The 20560-nt window shown below is 38.3% G+C and overlaps 1 protein-coding gene and 1 long non-coding RNA gene across 3 annotated transcripts in view; one reads left to right on the plus strand and one right to left on the minus strand.

Annotated features, from left to right (window-relative positions):
• Positions 1–6488: 6488 nt before the first annotated feature.
• Positions 6489–19412, minus strand: LOC146508833 (uncharacterized). The gene is made up of 2 exons (XR_014877000.1): positions 16440–19412; positions 6489–14604 (listed from the first exon to the last, which is right to left on the minus strand). It is a non-coding gene; the product is annotated as an uncharacterized LOC146508833 (long non-coding RNA).
• thsd7ab (thrombospondin, type I, domain containing 7Ab) overlaps positions 14604–20560 on the plus strand; it is a 218367-nt gene continuing 212410 nt past the window's right edge. For both annotated transcript variants that reach the window (XM_085178478.1, XM_085178477.1), the window contains exon 1: positions 14604–15435. In XM_085178478.1, coding sequence (XP_085034604.1) covers positions 15285–15435 — 151 coding nt within the window. In that variant the 5' untranslated portion in view covers positions 14604–15284. The remainder of the gene's footprint in view (positions 15436–20560) is intronic.

The following is a 20560-nucleotide window of genomic DNA, read 5'->3' on the forward strand; positions in this document are numbered from 1 at the left end:
TGATACAGTAATATAACCACTACAATCTGTCAACTAATTGATTGGATATGTGATGGAAATCTCTCGGTATTTATAAATAAACAGCTGTTAATTATAAACTCTCGCTACCATATGAGTGATTCCAGTCAGTCCAAGTCACCAGTGTTGGTCAAGTTACTTGAAAAAAGTAATTAGTAACTAATTACTGATTACTTCTCAAAAAAAAGCAATCCTGACAAGATGGATCCTAAAACCGTTTGGATTGCTGCAGACTTTCTTGTTGTGATCAGCCTCATTTGTCTCCTTCTTCAGGCAATAAACTGTTCTGACTCAAATAAAACTCAGATAACAAGATTAAATGGCTGACCAGCTCTGAATACTTGCTTAGCACAGCATTATAGGCATGTTTCAGTGTCAGCGAAAACACAGAGATTAGCACTAATAACTATACTTATAGAAAGTCCATTTTCTCTGTCCTTCGGTTTGTACTCAGTTGGAGGCTGTTTTCCCAACTCTGCAAGATGTTGACTGAGAGGATGAAACCCCATTGATAGACAGGACAATTCTGTAATGCAGGAACACTTATTTGCATAACCTAGATAATTTTTTGTTGGCATATAAATATATTCTGTTTGTGGATGTAAACAAACCCAAATTCACCATAATAATGCTCTAATTTCACGCTACACAGCTGAGGTGTATATGTATTAAAACCAGTAACCTTCAAGCACTCCAGCCTGAAAATCAGCTTTAATCATCCAAAACGATTACTTATTTTAGAAAAATGTCACTAGGTGATATTAATATCTTTAATATTACCTCATGGCATTTTGGATATTAAATATCTCCAAGACAACGAAGACTCAGATGTATTACCTTTTATCTTCTGAGAAGTGGGCGGAGGGGCTTTTTTTGGTAATTTATTGGGTTATAAAATAGTGTTTTTTGAAATTTACAAATAAAGTAATCAACCTATTTTAAAACAAACACATATTCAAGCTTCAACTTTTAAATCTATTGCCTTTGTTTTTCATTTTTATCATTCATTAAAATGTTAACAGTTAGAACTGATGGTCTGATCAAAGCCACCTTTGTACTGTTAGATTTTTCCAAATATTGGATTGTAGCACCCAGTAATGTTATTATTTCTTGAAAAATGTAATTAAATCTGTGCATAATTTGATTAAAATCTATGCACAACCAAAATTTAATATCCTGATCAATAATTAAATGAAACTATGTTGATTGATATCCTAATAAGATTTTCTGGTATTAAAATTTTGCACCAGCTCATGGCAACGGCTGAATTCAGTCTATTCCACCGTTACTGTGTTTTTAAAAATCTGCGTTATTGTCTCAGTAAGTGCTTAGTGGCTGCCAGTTACACTCAGTGCCTTCTCTATTTGGTTACCTGTTTAACTCCTCGTTAATGCAACCATCTAATCAGCCAGTCAAATCAATGCATTAAGGTATTTAAACATTGTATCAATGACCTGCTGAAGTTGATATCAGAATGATAAGTGACTCTGAATTGGACATGGTTGGAACCAGAATGGATGATCTGAGTATTAGAGAAACCTCTGATCTACTGGTTTCCACACAAAGATCTTTATTTTATATAGAGAAAGATCAGAAAAAAATATCCAGAGGGAGGCGAATCTCTGGGTGAAAAATCACTTTGTTCATGCCAAAGGAGAATGGGCCGATTGCCCTACGGTGATAGGAAGGCAGCAGTAACTCAAATAACCCCTTGTTACCACCAAGGTATCCGGAAGAGCATCTCTGAGCACACAACCAGTTAAACACCACACCAGGTGCCACTCTCATCATCTAAGAACTGGAAACTGACACTACTGAGGCTTCATACAGAATCACCTAAACTGAATAAGTGAAAACTGAAAAAATGTTGCCTGATCTACTGAGTCTAGATTTTTTCAGATGGTAGGGTCCAAATTTGGAGTAAACAAGGTGAAAGCAGGGATCCTTTCTGCCTGTTATGGCCTGTATTTGTATAGCGCTTTGTGTTATGAACACCTCAGGCTGCTGGTGGTGTAATGGCCTAGAGTAGCGGTCCCCAACCTTTTTTGCGCCACGGACAGCTTTAATGTCAGACAATATTTTTATTAAGCCTTTAAGGTGTTGCAGATAAATACAACAAAATAAAATGATACGACCAAGACAAAAACTGTGGTATTTTGTAAATATAATAATAAACGCAAATTCATAGTGTAATTGTGTAACTTTATTAGCAGCATCCTCCTGAAATACGCCAACAACATTGAGAGTAACATCATGCTCTCTGGTCGCTATGGTAGCGTGAAAATATTTATTTCAAAATAAGACACACAACTACAACTACAACACGGGAAAAGACCCAGGGAAACTGAGTTAACGATAAAATCCTGAAAACCATACATTTCACACCTGAGCCTCAACTCTTGTGGCCCGGTACCAAACGACTCACGGTCCATAGCCCGGGGTTTGGGGACCTAACAAAAAAGTTTAAAAAGTACTGCTTTAATTTATAATCCCAAATAGTAATTGATTTTCTCATTTCTAAATCAGTTATTTTCCAGTTATTTTTCACTTTTATTTTATTTATAATTCACTTAAATGTCAGCTTGTGATCTGAGTTTAATCTTTACTTTTTGAAAGTTTCACTTTAGTTTCAGCATCATTTTTAGTCTATTTGATTGAAGCTATTTTAATGAAGCTCTGACAGCTTAATTTTCCATTTAATATAAGGTACTTTAAAGGTTTTAGTGAAATTGCACTGTGGTGTGTGTCTCACAATTTTGAACTACTCTGTAGACATGTATGCACACATTCCCGTATGATATATCTGATTACTGAAGAAAGAAAAAAAAAAGTCTTATCCTTAAAACAAGTTGGCGAGGGTCCATCAAGCATTTGTACCGAGGGGGGTCTGTAACCTGATGATGTCATACTGTTATGAAAATCCTCATCTTGTACTTCACCCTGATTTCCAAATAACCTGCTGCATGGACTCCTCGAGTAATGATTTTTCACTACCAGAAGTGCAACAATATTTTTTTTGGTGCATTGTTTTTGATAAATCAATTTTAATAGTTGTAATCTCTTGCTGAGTGATTTTATTTTCTCTGCCATTATCTCAATCATATCCTCTCTTCTCCACATCTACCTGCTGCTTGTCAAACTGCAGCAAGGGGCAGGCTGAGTTTCCACAATTAAAAAACATATTTATCTCCTCACAGAATAAATTATACTAGCAATTAAATCATAAAAGAGAACACCTATAAAGAAATGTGTTACACGTGTTTTTTTTTTCTTCAAATTTATATCGCATGCAGTAAGCTTTATATTGCAAATAAATATAATCACTCACCCGCACACGTGGCCTCAGTACTGATGCTTTCTTTTCAGTGCTTTCTCTTGAGGAAAACCCCAAATCCTGATAAGGAAACGGTGTTGAGCTGTAGGAATAATTAAACATAACTTTAAGAAACACAGAGTTAATGGTGAATTAACAGCAGATTGAACAATACAGCTTGAATAAGGTAGTCTGTTGTAGAAAAGTATTGTGTGATCTGAGAGTAATGCACATTTTGCCAAATTATTTCCATATGTGGATTAGAAGTAATTATTTTATGTATTTATATCAATTATTATAATTATAATTTATATACATTGATATAAATAAATGATAAATTTTACATTTAATATTGAGTCTAAAATAAAAGAACCACTATATATAAAACAATGCAGTGTGCACCTGTCACATCAGGAGTACCTCATGTAAAAATCTACCACATTAAGCCTACGGATGGCCATAAACATGCACACAAGTGATTTTTGTATGTGGGTGTATAAAAATATACCGTGTCAATATATTTAATTTCAGATGCAGGCACAGTAACATGTGTACAGAATAAGCTGCTTTATATGGGAACCAAATATGCTAATTTCTAATTCCATATATTTATTTTTGGATTAAATTAGATTATATGGTTCCCCTTTTTTGAAAAATCTTTATTTATCTCACACTGGACCCTCAGCACCTCAGTTCATCTTCTGACTAAAACAAGCATGTTTAGTGCCTCTCTCTTTAAACCAACATTATCCTGATTGGCTCATGGTGATTACTTATATTTTAAGCTTTGGTTTAATGTGAATGTCCACCATATATTATTATACATATATGTCAGAAAATAACGAAAAGGATTATAGGTCTCCTTTGAGGCCATGTGCCCTTCTTATCTAGAAAAACAGGTTTATGCAGAACAAATCGTCTAATATTATTTTCTAATATTCTAAATCTAAGTTATTTCAATTATTTTACAGTTATAAGAACTGGATGGTGCAATTTGTCCATAATATCTGACAAGATGATAGGAATAAAAAAGGCTTCATCAAAAAAAAGCAGCTGTTAGTTCTTTAGATGACACTAGAACATATGATAACAGCCTTGAGTGAAGAAATTTTGACAGAAATACCTCATCTAACTGAAAGGTGAATTATTGTGAATGCTGGATTTATTCATAATCATAATGGCTTCAGTCTCTTACTCATGCAGTTCTGTTATTGCTTCTCATTTTGCCTTCTCATTTTGCTTTGGAAGAACATTAAAGTACACCATGTGCGCTCTGTTTTTGTTTTCTGTCAAAAATGTATCTTTTTGGTATTGAAAACTCAGTATGTTTAGAAAAAAGCAACGTTTTATGCTCTTTGTTTGTTTGTTTTTTTAAAAAGATACATTTTGGGTCAGTTTCAAAATTCATATATCAAAATAATTACAAATGTCTCAAACAGCATAATTCCCCACTGTTCATCTGTCTTTTTATTATTTCCAAAAACTAATTGTTCAGTCAGATCTGCCCATTCCCATTCCTGGGGTGTCCAATGCTGTTTTATCAAAGCAGGTGGTGTGTCTCAGTTACATGAAAGGGTACCGCCATCAAAGGTACATGATGCACCACATTAATAGCATCTGTGAGACAGCGCTGTCACTGCCAACATTTTCAGTACAGGGTTACTGATTTAAATGAGGCATGCTTTAAGCTAAACCACCTTCTTTCCATTAATCTAATCAGGTAGTTTTTAGAAAATAAACCTAATCAGGTGGTCTTCAGTGTCTAGTCTAACAAAGAACCTCTTAGTTTCTGAACCTCATCAGTTAAGGTCCAAGCTAAAGGGGAAGCAAACGAAGTGAAAATCTAATTAATCCGTGACTGCTTAAAAAACAAACAAAAAGCTTAAATAATTCTATGTTTATAAAAGTATAATGTAAGTCAGGGGTGGGCAATTCCAGACCCCAAGGGCCGGTGTCCTGCAGGTTTAAGATCTCACCTTGAGTCAACACACCTGAATCACATGATTAGTTCATTACCAGGCCTCTGGAGAACTTCAGGACATGTTGAGGAGCTAATTTAGCCATTTAAATCAGCTGTGTTGGTTCAAGGACAAAACCTGCAAGGACACTGGCCCTCGGGGCCTGGAATTGCCCACCCCTGATGTAAGTCAATGTGAGATTGTTTTTTACCTATATTATCATTTGAAATGGATACTATATATATATATATATATATAAAACATCATGTCTTGATGCAAGCTAGACCATCCAGGGAGGTTGAGTTCCAGATTTGGTGAGTACTGTATTTGCTAACCAAGCTAACTGGCATTAGCTGATAAATCCACTCTCGTATTGAAACTTTGGCCCAAAAACTAATATGGCAGCTGCCATATTGCTGAATAATTACTACTGTCTACTTGCACATTACTACTACATTACTACAGATAACTGAAATTAAAGCCAAAATTAGCTGCTAACACAACTTCTGCTCTGTGCAAACATCTGCACAGACAGCATGCTAATGCTAAGCTAGCCAAGAACCTTGAGTGATGTTAAAGTTGTTTCAGGTCATTTTACAGAGAAAACCAAAAGTGCTTTTTTTTTTTTTTAAAAAGTGACAAATTACTTTCTCCTGGAAGTAATTAAGTACTGTGATGCATTACTTTTAGGAAGAGTGTTCTGTATAATATGTGTAATACTTTTTGACCCCAATACCGATCACAACAAAGAGGGGAAATACCTCCATGCACAAACATTTGACCACACAGCATGCAATTAATTTGCAGAAATGTAATGTCTTTGATATGCTGCTAAGTCTTGGTGATGACTCGTAAAGGGGAGCCAATGAGAATTGATAAAAGAACTGAATTCTCATGCCTACCCACATCTGACCAAGAGTGATCAACCCCAAACCCAACAGCATCATAAAGAATCATTTGTATTCAGAGAGAACTTCATACATGCCTGCTATTGTTTTCTCATGCAGAGCCTTGACCAAATAGACCTATAGAAAAGTGAAGTAAGGACACACTGTGCATTATTTTAATGTCAGTCATTGAAAAGAAGTCTCAAATAAGGACAGCCATTATTGATGAATGGAGGGAGGAATCCAGCGTCTTTTAAAGGCACGCCTCGATTGAAGTTGGCAGCTAGATAATGGTCTGACAAGCCATTCAAATTTCAGTCAGCGTCTGTCCTTGGCAAGTTACTGAAGCTAAGTGTTGATTGTGTTGTGATACGATGTGTTGAGCCATGTGTTGTCCAGACTGCTGGGCTGCTTTTTTCCTGTGATTACTTTCTGAAGGCAGGTTTTTTTTTTTTTGTTGTTTTTTTTGTGAGGGTGGATTGGAGATAAAGGTTGCTACTTCCACTACTCTGTCTACTTTACAAATGAGATTTTTTTGATGGAAGGATGGCCCGTCAGTAATTAGATAAATGACAGATCTGATTTGTAGAGTAGATGCATTTGTCATTTACTGATGAAGATTAGTCTGGCAGCCTTTAGGTGGTGGCTGGTGGTGAATTTTCAGCCTGCCAGTTTCACACACATCTGCCCCATCTTATCTGTTTTTCTCCATCTGGCTGACTGATTCCACTGCGCTGCTCACAGCTGACATTTAATGGCAATAGCAGTGACAGGGGCTACGTCATAGCTGACACTTTGAAGGCTACTGTTATGCTGTCAACTTATTTTAAACACCTAAAAGTCTACTCTATGTAACTTGAGTACAATAAAAGTCATTCCACTGTCCCCTAAAGTTCCCTGTCATGTGTCCCACTATCTGCTAAGATTTGACATTTATTATGCACTGAAAAAAATGTCTTTAATTCAAGCAGACGGAGAAAAAGAAACATAGACCATAATGTGGAAAATCATTGTATTTAGTTAATTCCTGGTTGAAATGTTGCATTTCTGTGGCTCTTATCTGGCAAACAGGAGCAGACAGCTCAAGTGTCATTATTCCTTGTGGTAAATAGACCAGACTAGGTTTTACTTCTTCTTCTTAAACCAGGTAACAATTGTTGTGCTATATAAGTTTACATGCATCCTATACGCAAATAAGTGATATGATAGTGTTGGGCAACAACTAGTTCTATTTATATACTAGTCTCAAGTATAAACTCAATTTAATTGTAATTAGTTAGAATAACTGTGAAATGTATTTAATAAATTTCAGTTGCTAATTTAAATGCTGATTACAGTGTTGTTACATCCAGATATTATTTGTGAGAAAAACCTATACATAGGATGCAACATTTAGTCTGTGACTATGCAGAAATGTTTTCTTCTGACATGTTTCAAGATAACACAGGGCTTACGGGGCAGGACGCCTTACAAAGACCTGTCTGTGCATCTATACAAGCTCTATTTATTGATTTTCTCACCACCTCTTGGTTGTAAGTCAGACTGATGTGCATTCCTCTAAGGCCTGCTACCAGCTGACCATAGACTGTATATAAAAGATGGACATAACCATGAACTTACACATCAGCCACGGGTTTCTGGACTTTTTTTTTTTTTTTTTTTGGAACACCATGTTACCATATTTGAGTGAGGGTGGAGTGCCGAGTTGTTGGCTGATCGGAGCAGGCCTGGTTTGCAGACTCCAATTGCTGAATTACTCCAAAATGACAGATTGAAGTACGGATTTCTTGGACTCTCTCTACCTTATAGCTTGTTATGTTATTGCTCAGATAATATAGATAAAAAATATTCAAAGCAAAGACCTTGAGTGGCCATAGTGGAACTACAGTGTATGCCATGGCTTCATTTTTAGCCACAGTTTGCCACTTTGAGCTGACTATACCATGGTGGCAAGCCATATCCATCAGTTACACCTGCGTATTTAATCACATTTTAAACTTGATCACGATTTTAGCCTACCAAGATTTTAAAATTGCATGCTATGCTAATTGACATTTTTTAACCTTTATTTAACAAGGAAAAATAAAAATCTCTTTTCACAAGAGTGTCCTGGCAAAGAAGGACAGAAGTACATAAGTTCATCATAAGTTGCATAAATTAATAGCACATACACATACAAATCCATACGCTAGTTAACTACAGTCAAAGAGCAAAAACACAAAGCACAGAAACAACCAAAAAGTATGAACTTCAGTGTCAATAAAGAATGAAAACCTTTGTAAAAGTAATTGTCTAATGCCAGAAACAAAGGCAAAATATTTGCAGCTTAAAATAACTGCATTCAAGTAATTTAAAATTGTGAAACAAAAGAAAAATTGAGTGCTCCCTAAACCACTGACCACAGGTCAAATGTCTAAAAACACATTGTGTGTGTGTGTGTGTGTGTGTGTGTGTGTGTGCGCATAAATGGCACCACCTATGCTGTATGTAAAACGTTGCAGGTGAAAAAAAATCTGTGAATAATGGATGAGAATAACTGTGATAATTATTTTGGCCATAATTGTGTATCCCTCTTGTCTGATATCGGAAAGAGGTTTTAACACAGATTTTGACCGTTTTATTAGTTATTTACTGTATTAGTGCCGATCTTGAAAAAGCCTGGACTGGATGTTGACATGGTCGCAAACTATAGACCCATCTCACATCTGTCTTTTTATCTAAAATCTTTGAAAAAGTGGTTTTTAAGCAGCTCACTGAGCATTTGTCAACAAGCAATCTGTTTGAACCATTTCAGTCTGCTTTTAGACCAAATCACTCCACAGAAACTGCTTTAGTCAAAGTGGTAAATGATCTGCTGGTAAATGCAGGCAATGATCGCACTTCAGTTTTATTACTGCTGGATCTAAGTGCTGCGTTTGACACTGTGGATCACTGCATTTTATTGGATAGGCTTGAACATTTTATTGGAATTACAGGAAATGTTTTATCATGGCTGAGATCTTACCCGTTTGGGAGGTCTCAGACTGTTAGTTTTAAAAATGATCTCTCTGAGACTTGTGCAGTGAGGCATGGGGTCCCTCAGGGCTCCGTACTTGGACCATTGCTGTTTTCTATGTACCTGCTGCCTCTTGGTGTTCCTTTACGTTCTTTTAATGTAACCTTTCATTGTTACGCTGATGACCTGCAGCTTTATGTTCCTTTAACCGTTGGAAATTGTGCTGAAGTCTCTAAACTAGAATGTTGTTTATCTGCAATTAAGGGCTGGTTATCGGATAATTTCTTGCTCCTAAATACTGATAAGACAGAGTTGATGGTCATTGGGCCACACAAATTTCAGCATTTGTCCCAAAATTTCATCTTGAAAATTGATGACAGTGTCATAAATTGCAGGAACAAGGTAAAAAAAACTTGGGTATGTGGTTCGACATGGTGCTCTCCTTTGAATCTCATGTAAAAATGATAACAAAGACTGCCTTTCATCATTTGAGGAACATAGCCAGAATCAGACAAGTTTTGTCAAGCGACACTGCAGAGGTTCTTGTCCATGCATTTGTGTCTTCCCGTATTGAATATTGCAATGCTCTTCTTTCGAAAAAAGAAAAGTTTTAGAGGTCTACAGATGGTGCAAGATGCAGCTGCTCGCATTTTAACAAGATCTGGGAAATTTGAGCACATCACCCCTGTTCTGAGATCTCTGCATTGGCTACCTTGTCAGGTTCGAGCAGATTTTAAGGTCCTGCTGCTCACCTACAAGGCTTTAAACGGATTGGCAACCTCCCTCAAGATATTTGGCAGGCATGCTCTGTGGAGTTTTTTAAAACTAAGTTGAAGACACATTTGTTCACCCTATCCTACATGTCTTAATTCTATGGCTTTTAGTTTTTAAATTTTTATTGTTTTTAACTTGTATTGTGTCTTTTACTTGTATTGCTATGTATCGCTTTTATTTTATTTATCTCTTTAGTTGTACAGCACTTTGTTTGAAAGCACTTTATAAATAAAGTTATTATTATTATTATTATTATTATTATTATTTTACTGCTACTGTTTAATCAAAATTTTAAATGAATATCCTCATGTGTGGCTGTCATTTTTCTTAGAAACAAAAATTAGGTAAAAAAAAAAAAAAAAATCTGGTAATTCTTTGTTTTTACATTCATCAGGTCCCAATCAGCCCAAATATCAAAGAGAAATTAAAAATGCATGCCGTGGAAAAGTTCGGGTCTTAGGAGGTTAATGATCATTCTACTAATGTTTAGCTTCAGTTGTTATGGACTTATTTGGCTTGTAGTTTATATTAATTTGTTGTTGTTGTTTTAGTTCCCTGCTTCAATTGATTTGCTGTTTTGGTGTTTTAGGTTTCTGATTCCTGGTTATTGGGTTTCAATTAAGATTTTGTTTTGCTGCATAATCACAGCTGTGAGGTTTTTGGACTGATTTTCTGTTTTTAGTTTTCTCCAAATGTGGTGCTGTGTGTTATAGTCAAACCTTTCTACTTTGGTATTGTCTGTTCAAAGAACATTGTTCCAAATGTCTTGTGGTTTATTCAGATGCAACTCTCTAAACCTAAGTAGTGCTACCATGTTCTTTTTATAGAGAAGAGGCTTTCTCCTCGCTTATTCTTATTGTACTGTCATGAACCTTAATACTTAACATGCTGAGTCCTGCAGCATCTGGGGTATAGCTGAGGTGATGACATGAGCTGGGTTTTAAAAAATATTTTTATTATTATTATTATTATTATTATTATTATTATTTGTTCCCGTCTCTCTGGGCATTGCACAGTCTGACCACAGGGCGAATTTCCTGGGACAGCCATTCCTAGGAAGACTGTGGGATTGGGTTAACACTCACCTGAAAGCTCAAGACCACCTGCCAAAACCTCTGCTTTTATAGAGGTGCTTATACAGATGATTAATTTATCAAGTGCATTTGATTGGGAGCACTTGGATGTTACATACCTTCTTAATTCACGTGGACGCCATAAGGTTGTACATAGTTTTAAGACGCAGGACTGTATGCAGTCTTGTAAAAGTTTTCTTTTCCCCATATTTATCACTCTCAAAGCTCTTTGTCTCACAGGACCATAAAACGTTTCTCCTGACAGTATTTGGCTTGTCCATGTGGCCAACTGTGAATTTCAGTCAAACACGCTCTTAGAAACTACCAGTTGTTGTCGAGCATGACCACTAATGAGAAGTTAAAAGGCTTTTGCCTTGTCAAGTAAAAAGACATAGCAGAACCTTCAAAATCACTTGGTAAAATATTTAAGTGTGTATGCATATATTTGAACCCGTATGTACTTAACCCTTAACCCTGTGTGGAAAAATAAATAATTAAATAACAAAATAATGAAATAAATAAAACCCTTGTTTGTTAAAGTCATTAAAGATGTATGCTACAACCATTCAAGCCCCCTTCAAAAAAAAAAAAAAAACTTGGAAAAAACAGTTCAAACAAGTCTTTAAAAGCCCAAAATTACCATGAAATTCATGGCCACGATGAGTGGTTATGAACTTCTCACCACAGTCTGTTTATGTTCCACTGTGTGCTGCCCTGTTAAATCGCTCACTGGTCTCGTATTTGGGCATCATCAGAAATGAAAGCTTGCTTTTTATTGAATTAATATGCATTTGGTTTATCTAGTAAATAAAACAAAACCATCACGTTAGTTTGTCCTGTTCCATAGTTTATATCTTTTATCTATACTTTAATGGAGAGAACAGAATTGTCCAATCAGCCTTCATTAGCTGTGTCCCATAGATTACAAATGGTGACATCCTTGACAATACATAGGTTTCAGAATACCTAGAAACTCTCCATAAAATGTCTGTGTGAGAGGTGGATCGCTGTTCCATAGCCAGAAAAATCTGCAGTACTCCTCCCTCGAAAGTTACTTGTGTGGTGTCTCCTTACATAAGCTCTACTGTAAAGACATTGTCACTGCTCTGTGACATTTCTTTGTACTGATGTAATGAACAATTTAAAAAGTCTAATGATGTTACAGCCATACACATAACAGAAATAGTTGTCTAAAGGAGGCTTTTAACATCTGCTTTTGTATTTATTGCCTTTTTCTGTCCTTATTTCCAATGGGAAACAATGCAGGCTTAAGAACTAAGCGATTCTGGGAGCCTCTTTGTGAATCTACTAACTAGGTTTAAGCTCCCCCTCAGCTGCCTCGGTCTAGTAAAGACGAGCTAAAACTAGGATGACAGGTTGGCTGTCCTCAGGTCAAAGCCTGTCAGTCAGGTGTCCTGACACAGTCTCAGCCAGGTCAGACTGTCAGAGGTTGAGACAGCAGATGAAGATTATCTACGACGGATGAATTCTGCCTCTTCATTTTTGCCACTAGACTTCCTCTTCCTCCACTGTAATCCCTGTTCTTGTTTAATGCATTAGACAGAAAGGTACACAGACATTTACTTTTCTACTTTGACAACATGTAAAGAGAAAATGAGTTATGAATAATTATCTGTGTAAACTGAGATGGAGCAGCTAAATCTTCTTGACTTAGATGATCTTTTTGTTTGAAGACAAAATTAAAAACACACAAATTTGGTACATTAATGTAATGTTTGGTTTGTACATGCAGGCTGCTGTTGTTTTTTGTCTTGTTCTTTCTGGCTCAGATTTTTAGAGCTCAGTTGTGCTCAACGTGTGTGTTATGCTGATATATACAATGATACAACCAGTGTTGGGGTCATTGCTTTTCTTACAAGTAATGCAGTGAAAGTAATTTGCTACATCGCTTCCTCGTTACTAAATAAAATGACCTGAAATGCATTGTCTTATAATCACCAGATAACAATATAAACCTTAAGCTACAGTGTCACACAGCAACGCCAACGCAAAGCACAAACACTTCAAAGCAATCGCTGCAGTGATTCTACTTTAGAAACATGAACAGGTAGAAATGGAGGCTGCAGCCTGACTGCTCATTGGGGTCTTTGTTACCTGTTAAAGATCCAGCTCTGGCTGCTGGGCTGGGGTCTGCATGTGCTCAGCTTTAACATCACTCTGGGTTCTTGGTTAGCTTCAGCTTGGACTTTACTATCGCGCTATTATGCAATAAAAATAAAAGTAATGTCCGTTCCTCAAAAGCTGCTTCACCGCTTTCCTTCCTCCACAGTTATTTCTATATAACGGAAGAACCTTTGTAATGTGACAAATGACATAATTGTAACTGTAATATAAGTATTGAATTCTTGGTAGTACAGTAATGTACTAAAAAAATGACAACCAACTCAGTGGGTACTGGGTACTCGTATTAAACAGGGCCAAAGTTCACAGTAATGAGGTCAGTGTTATGTAAATGTAGTCTCTGTAAGTCAAACGCTCAGGTTTCAGACTGCTCTACATGCTCGATTAAAGACAGCTTTTTTTAGTCTTGGCTCTGTTTGATCTCGGGCAGAGAGGATATCTTTAATACAGCTCTGGCTTTGGGCACAGAGGCCCCACCAACCTGCTGTTAAAACCTGATTTTTGTCAGGGACAGCCAATCAGATGAGATTTGGATTAAAACAGAGGGTGGCCCTAAAGATAAGTTAAAACAGCTTATTCTGTAGAGAGGACAAACTAAGAGGTTGCACCAAGATACTGTACGATAAACGGATTATTTTGAACAGTGAGAAAAAGTAAATGGATCTGGAAATGAACACTACCGCCTCTCTCTAAAGGTAAAACCTCACCACATTATATGTGAGACTTGTCTTTATGAGTCAGGAGGTTAGCGACTTATAATTGCAGCCTTGACTTCCACTGACATAGCAGAGGATGGTGCCATTAAAATGAATCAAACAGTATCTTCAGGTGATGTTTCCTGGATTTTTTTATTTTTTGCTGATGAAATTCCTCATGGTGGTGCTCTTTTCTTTGTCTATTCAGCCATGGCTGATAAAACTGCTCATTGTAAATACCCACTTACATGTCCCATCTTCAGAAAACAAATAAATAAAACTTCATATTCTGGCCGCTACATGAATTTGAAAAAAAGGGAATAATAATTGCTCCTCTTGCTCGAAACATTTCTAACATCGAATATTTTTTAAAAAGCTTGTTTGTGTTATATCCAGTAATTTCCATTAATTTTTGTTGACAAAATGGGTAATAAAAGTCTGTAATTCCACTTATCTGTTCTATAATTTCACTTTCACAGCCCTTTCACACGGCCACAGTTATCACCTCGCCCTCATCTTTCACGCGCTCGCTTCCATTCTCCTTTAGTGTTTTGCTCCTCCTTGCTCCCCCCCTCCCCCCTTCCACTTACTCTTGCTCTGCATTAAACCCAGCTTGTCTCTCTGATCCCGGGAGGACTGCTTATGGGAGCTTCTCAGACCAGTGTGAGCCCTGCTGGTTTCCAGTCGCCTCGCAGCACTGCACGTGGAAGAGGAGGTGGAGGAGGAGAGGGAGTATTTGTCCTTGTGCCCTAGGCAGGAGAAAGAAAACAAGGGAAGAAAAAGGAGAAACTGAGGTAGAGAAAACAAGGAATGAGCTTGTTAGAGATGCAGAGTGTAAAAATAAAGGGAAAGTAATGCAGAGAGATGAGAAAAGATGAGGGCAGGGGAGAAAAATTGGAAAAAGCCAGAAGTAGAAAAGGAGAGAGCGAGCGCAGGGTGGCGGAGGGAGAAGAGCAAATGAGTGAGCGAATAGGAGTGGAAGAGAGAGTGAGCGAGAGCAAGTGAGAGGGAGGGAGGCGTACAACACTGCAGACACTCGCCCACTGTCACTGCTCCACAGCCAGAGGACAGAGGCAGCAGCGGCAGCAGAGGAAGCGGATACGATGGAGGAGGACGACTGTACCATCCATCTGCAGCTCAGTCCCCGTCACTGACAGCCTCCCTCTGGGACCATCCTGCCAAGTTGGGAACAAAACTACACTCCTGTCCTTCACAACACCAAGTACTGGACCCTCAACTCCTGCAGGAGCACTGTGCACAAGATCATCATTATTTTTCCCGCTCTTGCACTCCCGCACACTTACTCACACACCTTCTCTCAAACTGAAGCACACTTCACTCTGCCTATTGGACTAGCGAGTTTTTTTGTTGTTTTTCATCATCGCTGCCTTCCGAGCTGAGTGGATTTACTTTTATCCTGTGGAGGACCATGGGGCTGGGGTGGAGGGGTACAGGAGGGGCCATCCAAAAAAGGACAGAGGAGAGCTGGTACCATTTGGTGGCATTGCTGCTGTTGTGTGGTTTCTGGGAGGCTCACACACAGACAGATGATGGGAAGTCTGTCTACTTCTGGGAAACAGGTACTGCTAAACCACTAATTAGAGATTAAATGTGATCCTTTGCTTTACATATGGAGTGTTTATGATAGCTGCTGATGTATTAGTGTGTTGCTTCTGAGTGTGGGAGGTCACATACCGTAGCTGCGCCAACAGCACAATCAGTCAGATCTTATCGTAAATGTTTTCTAACTCATTATATGTGGATAATGTGGCGTGAACAGGGTGATAACCGTTTTATGGCACGTTTTAAATCTATGCATGCATCGGTGGAAATAAAAGCTTCTTAGATCTAGTGCAGAAATGTTCTCATGACTTATTAGGTTTCAGAGATCTAAAAGGCTTCCAGATGACACACTTTGGCTGTTTCAATTTTCCTTCGTTGAGGTTTACGCTGCTGAACTTCAAAGATGCATACACTTGAAAAATGACCCAGAAATCTACAGTAGAATCTCGCTTCTTCGTACTGAATCGCATGCGGCACGCAGGACAACTATGATCCATTTTTCAATAGATTAGTTTCCTCTCCCTGAGTCTCAGGTGATGCATTGTTATTGAAATGTTGCTGTTGTGTTTTACAGCATGCAGATGATTGATAGGCACTGCATCACTATTGCAGTTGGCAGCGGGTTTGATGCTGCTGATACAAAATCAGCTCTGGATATGAGGGCGTTGTGTGCTTTTGAGGCTCACGCATGTAGGAGATTGTAGATTGATGAGTGGGTACAGTAGTTCTTATCTTTACACGTGCTTGATCTCTACACTGAATCTAGCTGCACTGAAATGTCTATCAGAGACACATATAAATATTTAGTGCTGTGGTGAATTAGATCCCCATACTTGATGCTGAGCACTACTCTAAGGTTTTAGAGTACATATCGTGCACTAGGTTCAGATTAATGGTAAATGGCCTGTATTTGTATAGCGCTTTTCTAGTCCCTAAGGACTCCAAAGCGCTTTAAACAACCAGTCATCCACCCATTCACACACATTCACACCGATAACTACTAACAGATGCAAAAATTAACCTTTGCAGTCTCTAGGACGTCCTTTAAGGCACAAATTAAATGACGATCGCTTCATTTCCCAGTTTGATGCTCAGGAGATTTAAGGTGTGCTCTTCTCATTCAACGTTTGGAAAAGTTTTTATTTTCTCAATGCCGGTACAACTTTGTCGTCTCTCAAACTCAAACGCCGCCACTCTGCATGTCCTGCCCCGCCTTGCTCAGCACCAGTCCCCAGTTGACGTATCCCACGTCTCTCCCGTGGTTCTGCATCTTTAAAGAGGATGTAGCTGAGTAAGGAGATTAAAGGAGCAGGGATTTAACAACCCAGGAAAGACAGCCCAGGGAAGAGACTTGAGAAAGAGAAAGGCAGAATGAGCACTGCAGGCGGAGAGAGGGACTAACTTAACCTACATCTACCCTACTGTAGGTCATAATGATTATGCCTCTCTCCCACGCTACAGCACCTTTCTCCCACACTATACAAGCTCCTCAACTGGAAAGCTCTAGGCTCCGCGCTTTGAAATGTAATCCAGTGTTGGGAGTTTGTTCACTTCTTCCCAAATAAAAGGTAGTGCATTGATTTCAGCCCTGGAGTGTTCTTTCTTCTGAGTCTCTTTGGTTTGACAATTGCCTGCAGAGTATTAAAATCACATAGGGCAATTTAGCGCTTTGGATCCCGGTGCTTTTCATCAAAATGTGATTATGTTTGTGCAAGATTTGCATACTTTTTCTTTCCAATGGAAGTTGTTTTTCCCGTCATTTATTTATTTTTTTTAAGAAAAGAAACGCAAAATACGATGATGTTTGTGCACACTTGCAGAGTGTGCAGTGGAGGGAATATTCTTGTGGCAAGCAATGCTCTGATGTTTTGCATATTGATGAGTCTAGCTGAAATACAGCCCCTGTCTTCAAAACTGTGGGGAATTGGGCCTGCATTGCTTTTATTGCCTTCTGTGGAAATATGATGTATCTCTTTTGGAAGGTGAGACAGTTCATTGGTGATTTTTTTTCCTTTTTTCATGGAGAATACTATTCAAATGAAGCAGATGGAGACAACAGGATCCTCCAGCAATTGCAAGTGATATTTCTGCAGGTGGCGTTAGGATAGCTGAAGGAAAAAAGAAAATGATTATAGCCACCATGAGGATGATGGTAGTGATGATGGTGATAATGGCATACCACAGATTTTCTTGGGCCTCTGAGTGTTTGCTGGGAGTTTGCCTTCGTCTCAGATCCTGTTTTCACACCATTTTTCTCCCTGTCGCTTTCTCACAACTGTGCACTCCTTCTGCACTTCTTCCTCTGCATCTTTATCACTTTGTTTCCCTGTCTAGCACTCAGACCATATTTTGCATTGCTTTTTTAAGAACCACAGCCCAAACAATAAAACAATGAAATATGATGAAATCTCAGAGAAACCTATAGTCACGAGGCAACACCAGGATGTCAATCTATTATAAAAAACCCCAACCCACCCTTGCCTCCACAAACACGCACCGCAGCAGGTGCATCTTCCTGATTCAGTTACAGTGTGTGGTTCATTAAACTCAGTTGTTGAAGCAACAAGGTTGCCAGGTTTGTGCTGTCAAGACCTCCCATGTTTGCCTGAGGACAAGGCAATTACAGGTGGTGGAGTATTACGTACTGTAGTATCTCGATATCTTGAGCATCTGCCTCACTGTAAGTGCTCCTTACACATGGCTTTGAGGTTTGATACTGATGCATGTTAATGTTCCAGTGGATCCTTAAATGCATCAATTATCCACAACATTAAAACCACCTGCCTAATATTGTGTGATCTGTCTCAACACGGCAAACAGCTCTGACGCATCAATGTATGGATATGGGACATCTGGGGTGTCCTGTGGTGCTTGGCATGGTGAATTTTTGGATCCTGTAGGTTTTGATGTGGGGGCCCCAGGGATTGGGATTATTCTGGCGTATCCCACAGATGCTCAATTGAATTGAGCTGTTTGAAAGATGGGATAATGCTTTTGTGGCTCATTGTCATGTTTCTTGAGCTGTTCCTCAGCAGTTTTGTGGCATGGCTGGATGCCGCCGTCAGAGAAGCAGTTGGTCGACAAAAGCGGTCGCAAAAGAAATCCGCATGTGTGGACGTCAACAGGAAAATAACCCTCAGTACAACATGATCCCCATTTTGTAAATTATGGCAAAAAAGATGATAAAGCAAAGTGTAAGATGAGGAAAGGTGGGAATTCACACACCAATGGGTGCTGACCAGTTACAAGTAACGCGTTACTGTAATCCGATTACTTTTTTCAAGTAACGAGTAAAGTAAGGTATTGCTATTGCAAAAAAGGTAATTAGAGTACTGTTACTCTCCCGTAAGCACGCTGCGTTACTGCGTTACTAAAACCGTGATTTTTTTTTTGATTTTTTTTTTTTGCGAGAGTGTCTCATGACAATGACGTAAGCGAGTGCGATGTTCGTGGCAACAGCTGTGTGCAGATCAACAATGGATAATATAACGAGTGAGAGAGTATGAGCGTGCAGAGTTTAAAGCGTGGAAGTACTGACCTTACGTTGAGTTTGATTCCATAAAAAGTGACAAAAACATTAGTGTCCGTTGTGCGTGGGAAGAAAACTTCTTCTTACAGCGAAAAAAAACCCTAAACTTCCGAGCAAGCACTGATAGTACGCTGCCACGGGAATGTGAAACTCCCAGATCCTTCCACTGACCACTACGACACATGTGCACCAGGGCAAACCTCCGCCTGCCCCACTCCTGCTATACAGCTGAAAATAGAGCAACAGGACCACTGAGTCTTTGATTTTATTTATTTTCTGCTGTGTTTCACTTGCATTTATTTGAAAGAGTGAGTGGAAACACAAAAATCTATTTTATTTGATATGCTGGAATGTGCAGAAAATAGGTGTAAATGTTAAACAAATTTCTTCCAGTCAGAGAATGTTGCATATAATTTAATGTTTGCTTCATGCGTAAAGTTAAAAGATTAAAACTAATAAAACAAGTTTCAAAAAGAGAGAGCAGAAAAAATAGAATTGGGCTGAAAGATCTATTGCTTTATTACCTATTCAGGTTGTACATCTTTTTTTTTTTTTAAGTAACTAATTACTTTTGAAAATAAGCAATCAGTAAAGTAACAGGATTACTTTTGGGGGGAAGTAATCAGAATTAGTTACTGATTACTTTTTTCAAGTAACTTGACCAACACTGCTGACACTGTAGCTACATCAGTCCTTTATATAGAGGTCTATGAGTCCCATGGATGCTCAGTTTGATTAGGATCTGGAATGTTGGAGTCAATGCTTTTGGGATCTTTATGTATTCCTAAGTGGTATTAGCTGTAGCAGGGTGCATTGTCCTGTTTGGAGAGGTAGCCATGGTCAGAGTATCTTTGCCCTTAGTGGTTTGGTGTGGTACATATCAAAATAATGTCCATACGAATGCTAGGACCCAAAGTTTAGCAGAAGGACATCACATTGTAACAAGATAATCATGACTTGTTAGTGCTTTTAATGCTTCGGTTTCATAAAAAGCACAAAAAGAAAAAGTGAAGCTTACCTTTTGAAAATTTAAATGTACACCAGCAGTGTTAATTCTTTTATCAGTCTGATCTGACAGCCTGATCTTATCACTCTTGATCAACCATCTACCTTTCCTGATTGGCTGCTCGTAATCTTTCCCGGAATCCAGATTATGTCACCTCTGGATCCTGATCAAGCCAATCCGCAATTACCTGCCGTCTTACCTCAGCAAGTTAAGTCACACTTCACAGCATGTGCCTCTCAGTCACAGGCCTGTTAACTCAACTGAGACATGCACAAGCTCTCAACTAGCTGCTCTTATATGTCGTTTGCCATTTGTGTTTGTGAATACAGTCAATCAGTAAACGAAAAATCTTGTTCAAATTTGCATTTTAAGCAACAGATCGCTTCTTTTGAGACCTTATGCTTGGACAAAGTTTATACACATAAAAGCACAGCAGTAGGTCTTCTTCAGGCTACTGATTTGGCACCTGTTACTCTACATGCTCCCCACAGAGCATCAACAGTTAAATTTGTTTCCTGAGCTGTTAACTAACCAACCTCATAAAACAAATGCTTGAAAGACAAGGATTTTGATATTGATACCATAGGGGTGTCTACTTGGAGGCTGG

This window comes from Neolamprologus multifasciatus, chromosome 11 (assembly GCF_963576455.1).
Source record: "Neolamprologus multifasciatus chromosome 11, fNeoMul1.2, whole genome shotgun sequence".
Taxonomy (NCBI): Eukaryota; Metazoa; Chordata; class Actinopteri; order Cichliformes; family Cichlidae; genus Neolamprologus; species Neolamprologus multifasciatus.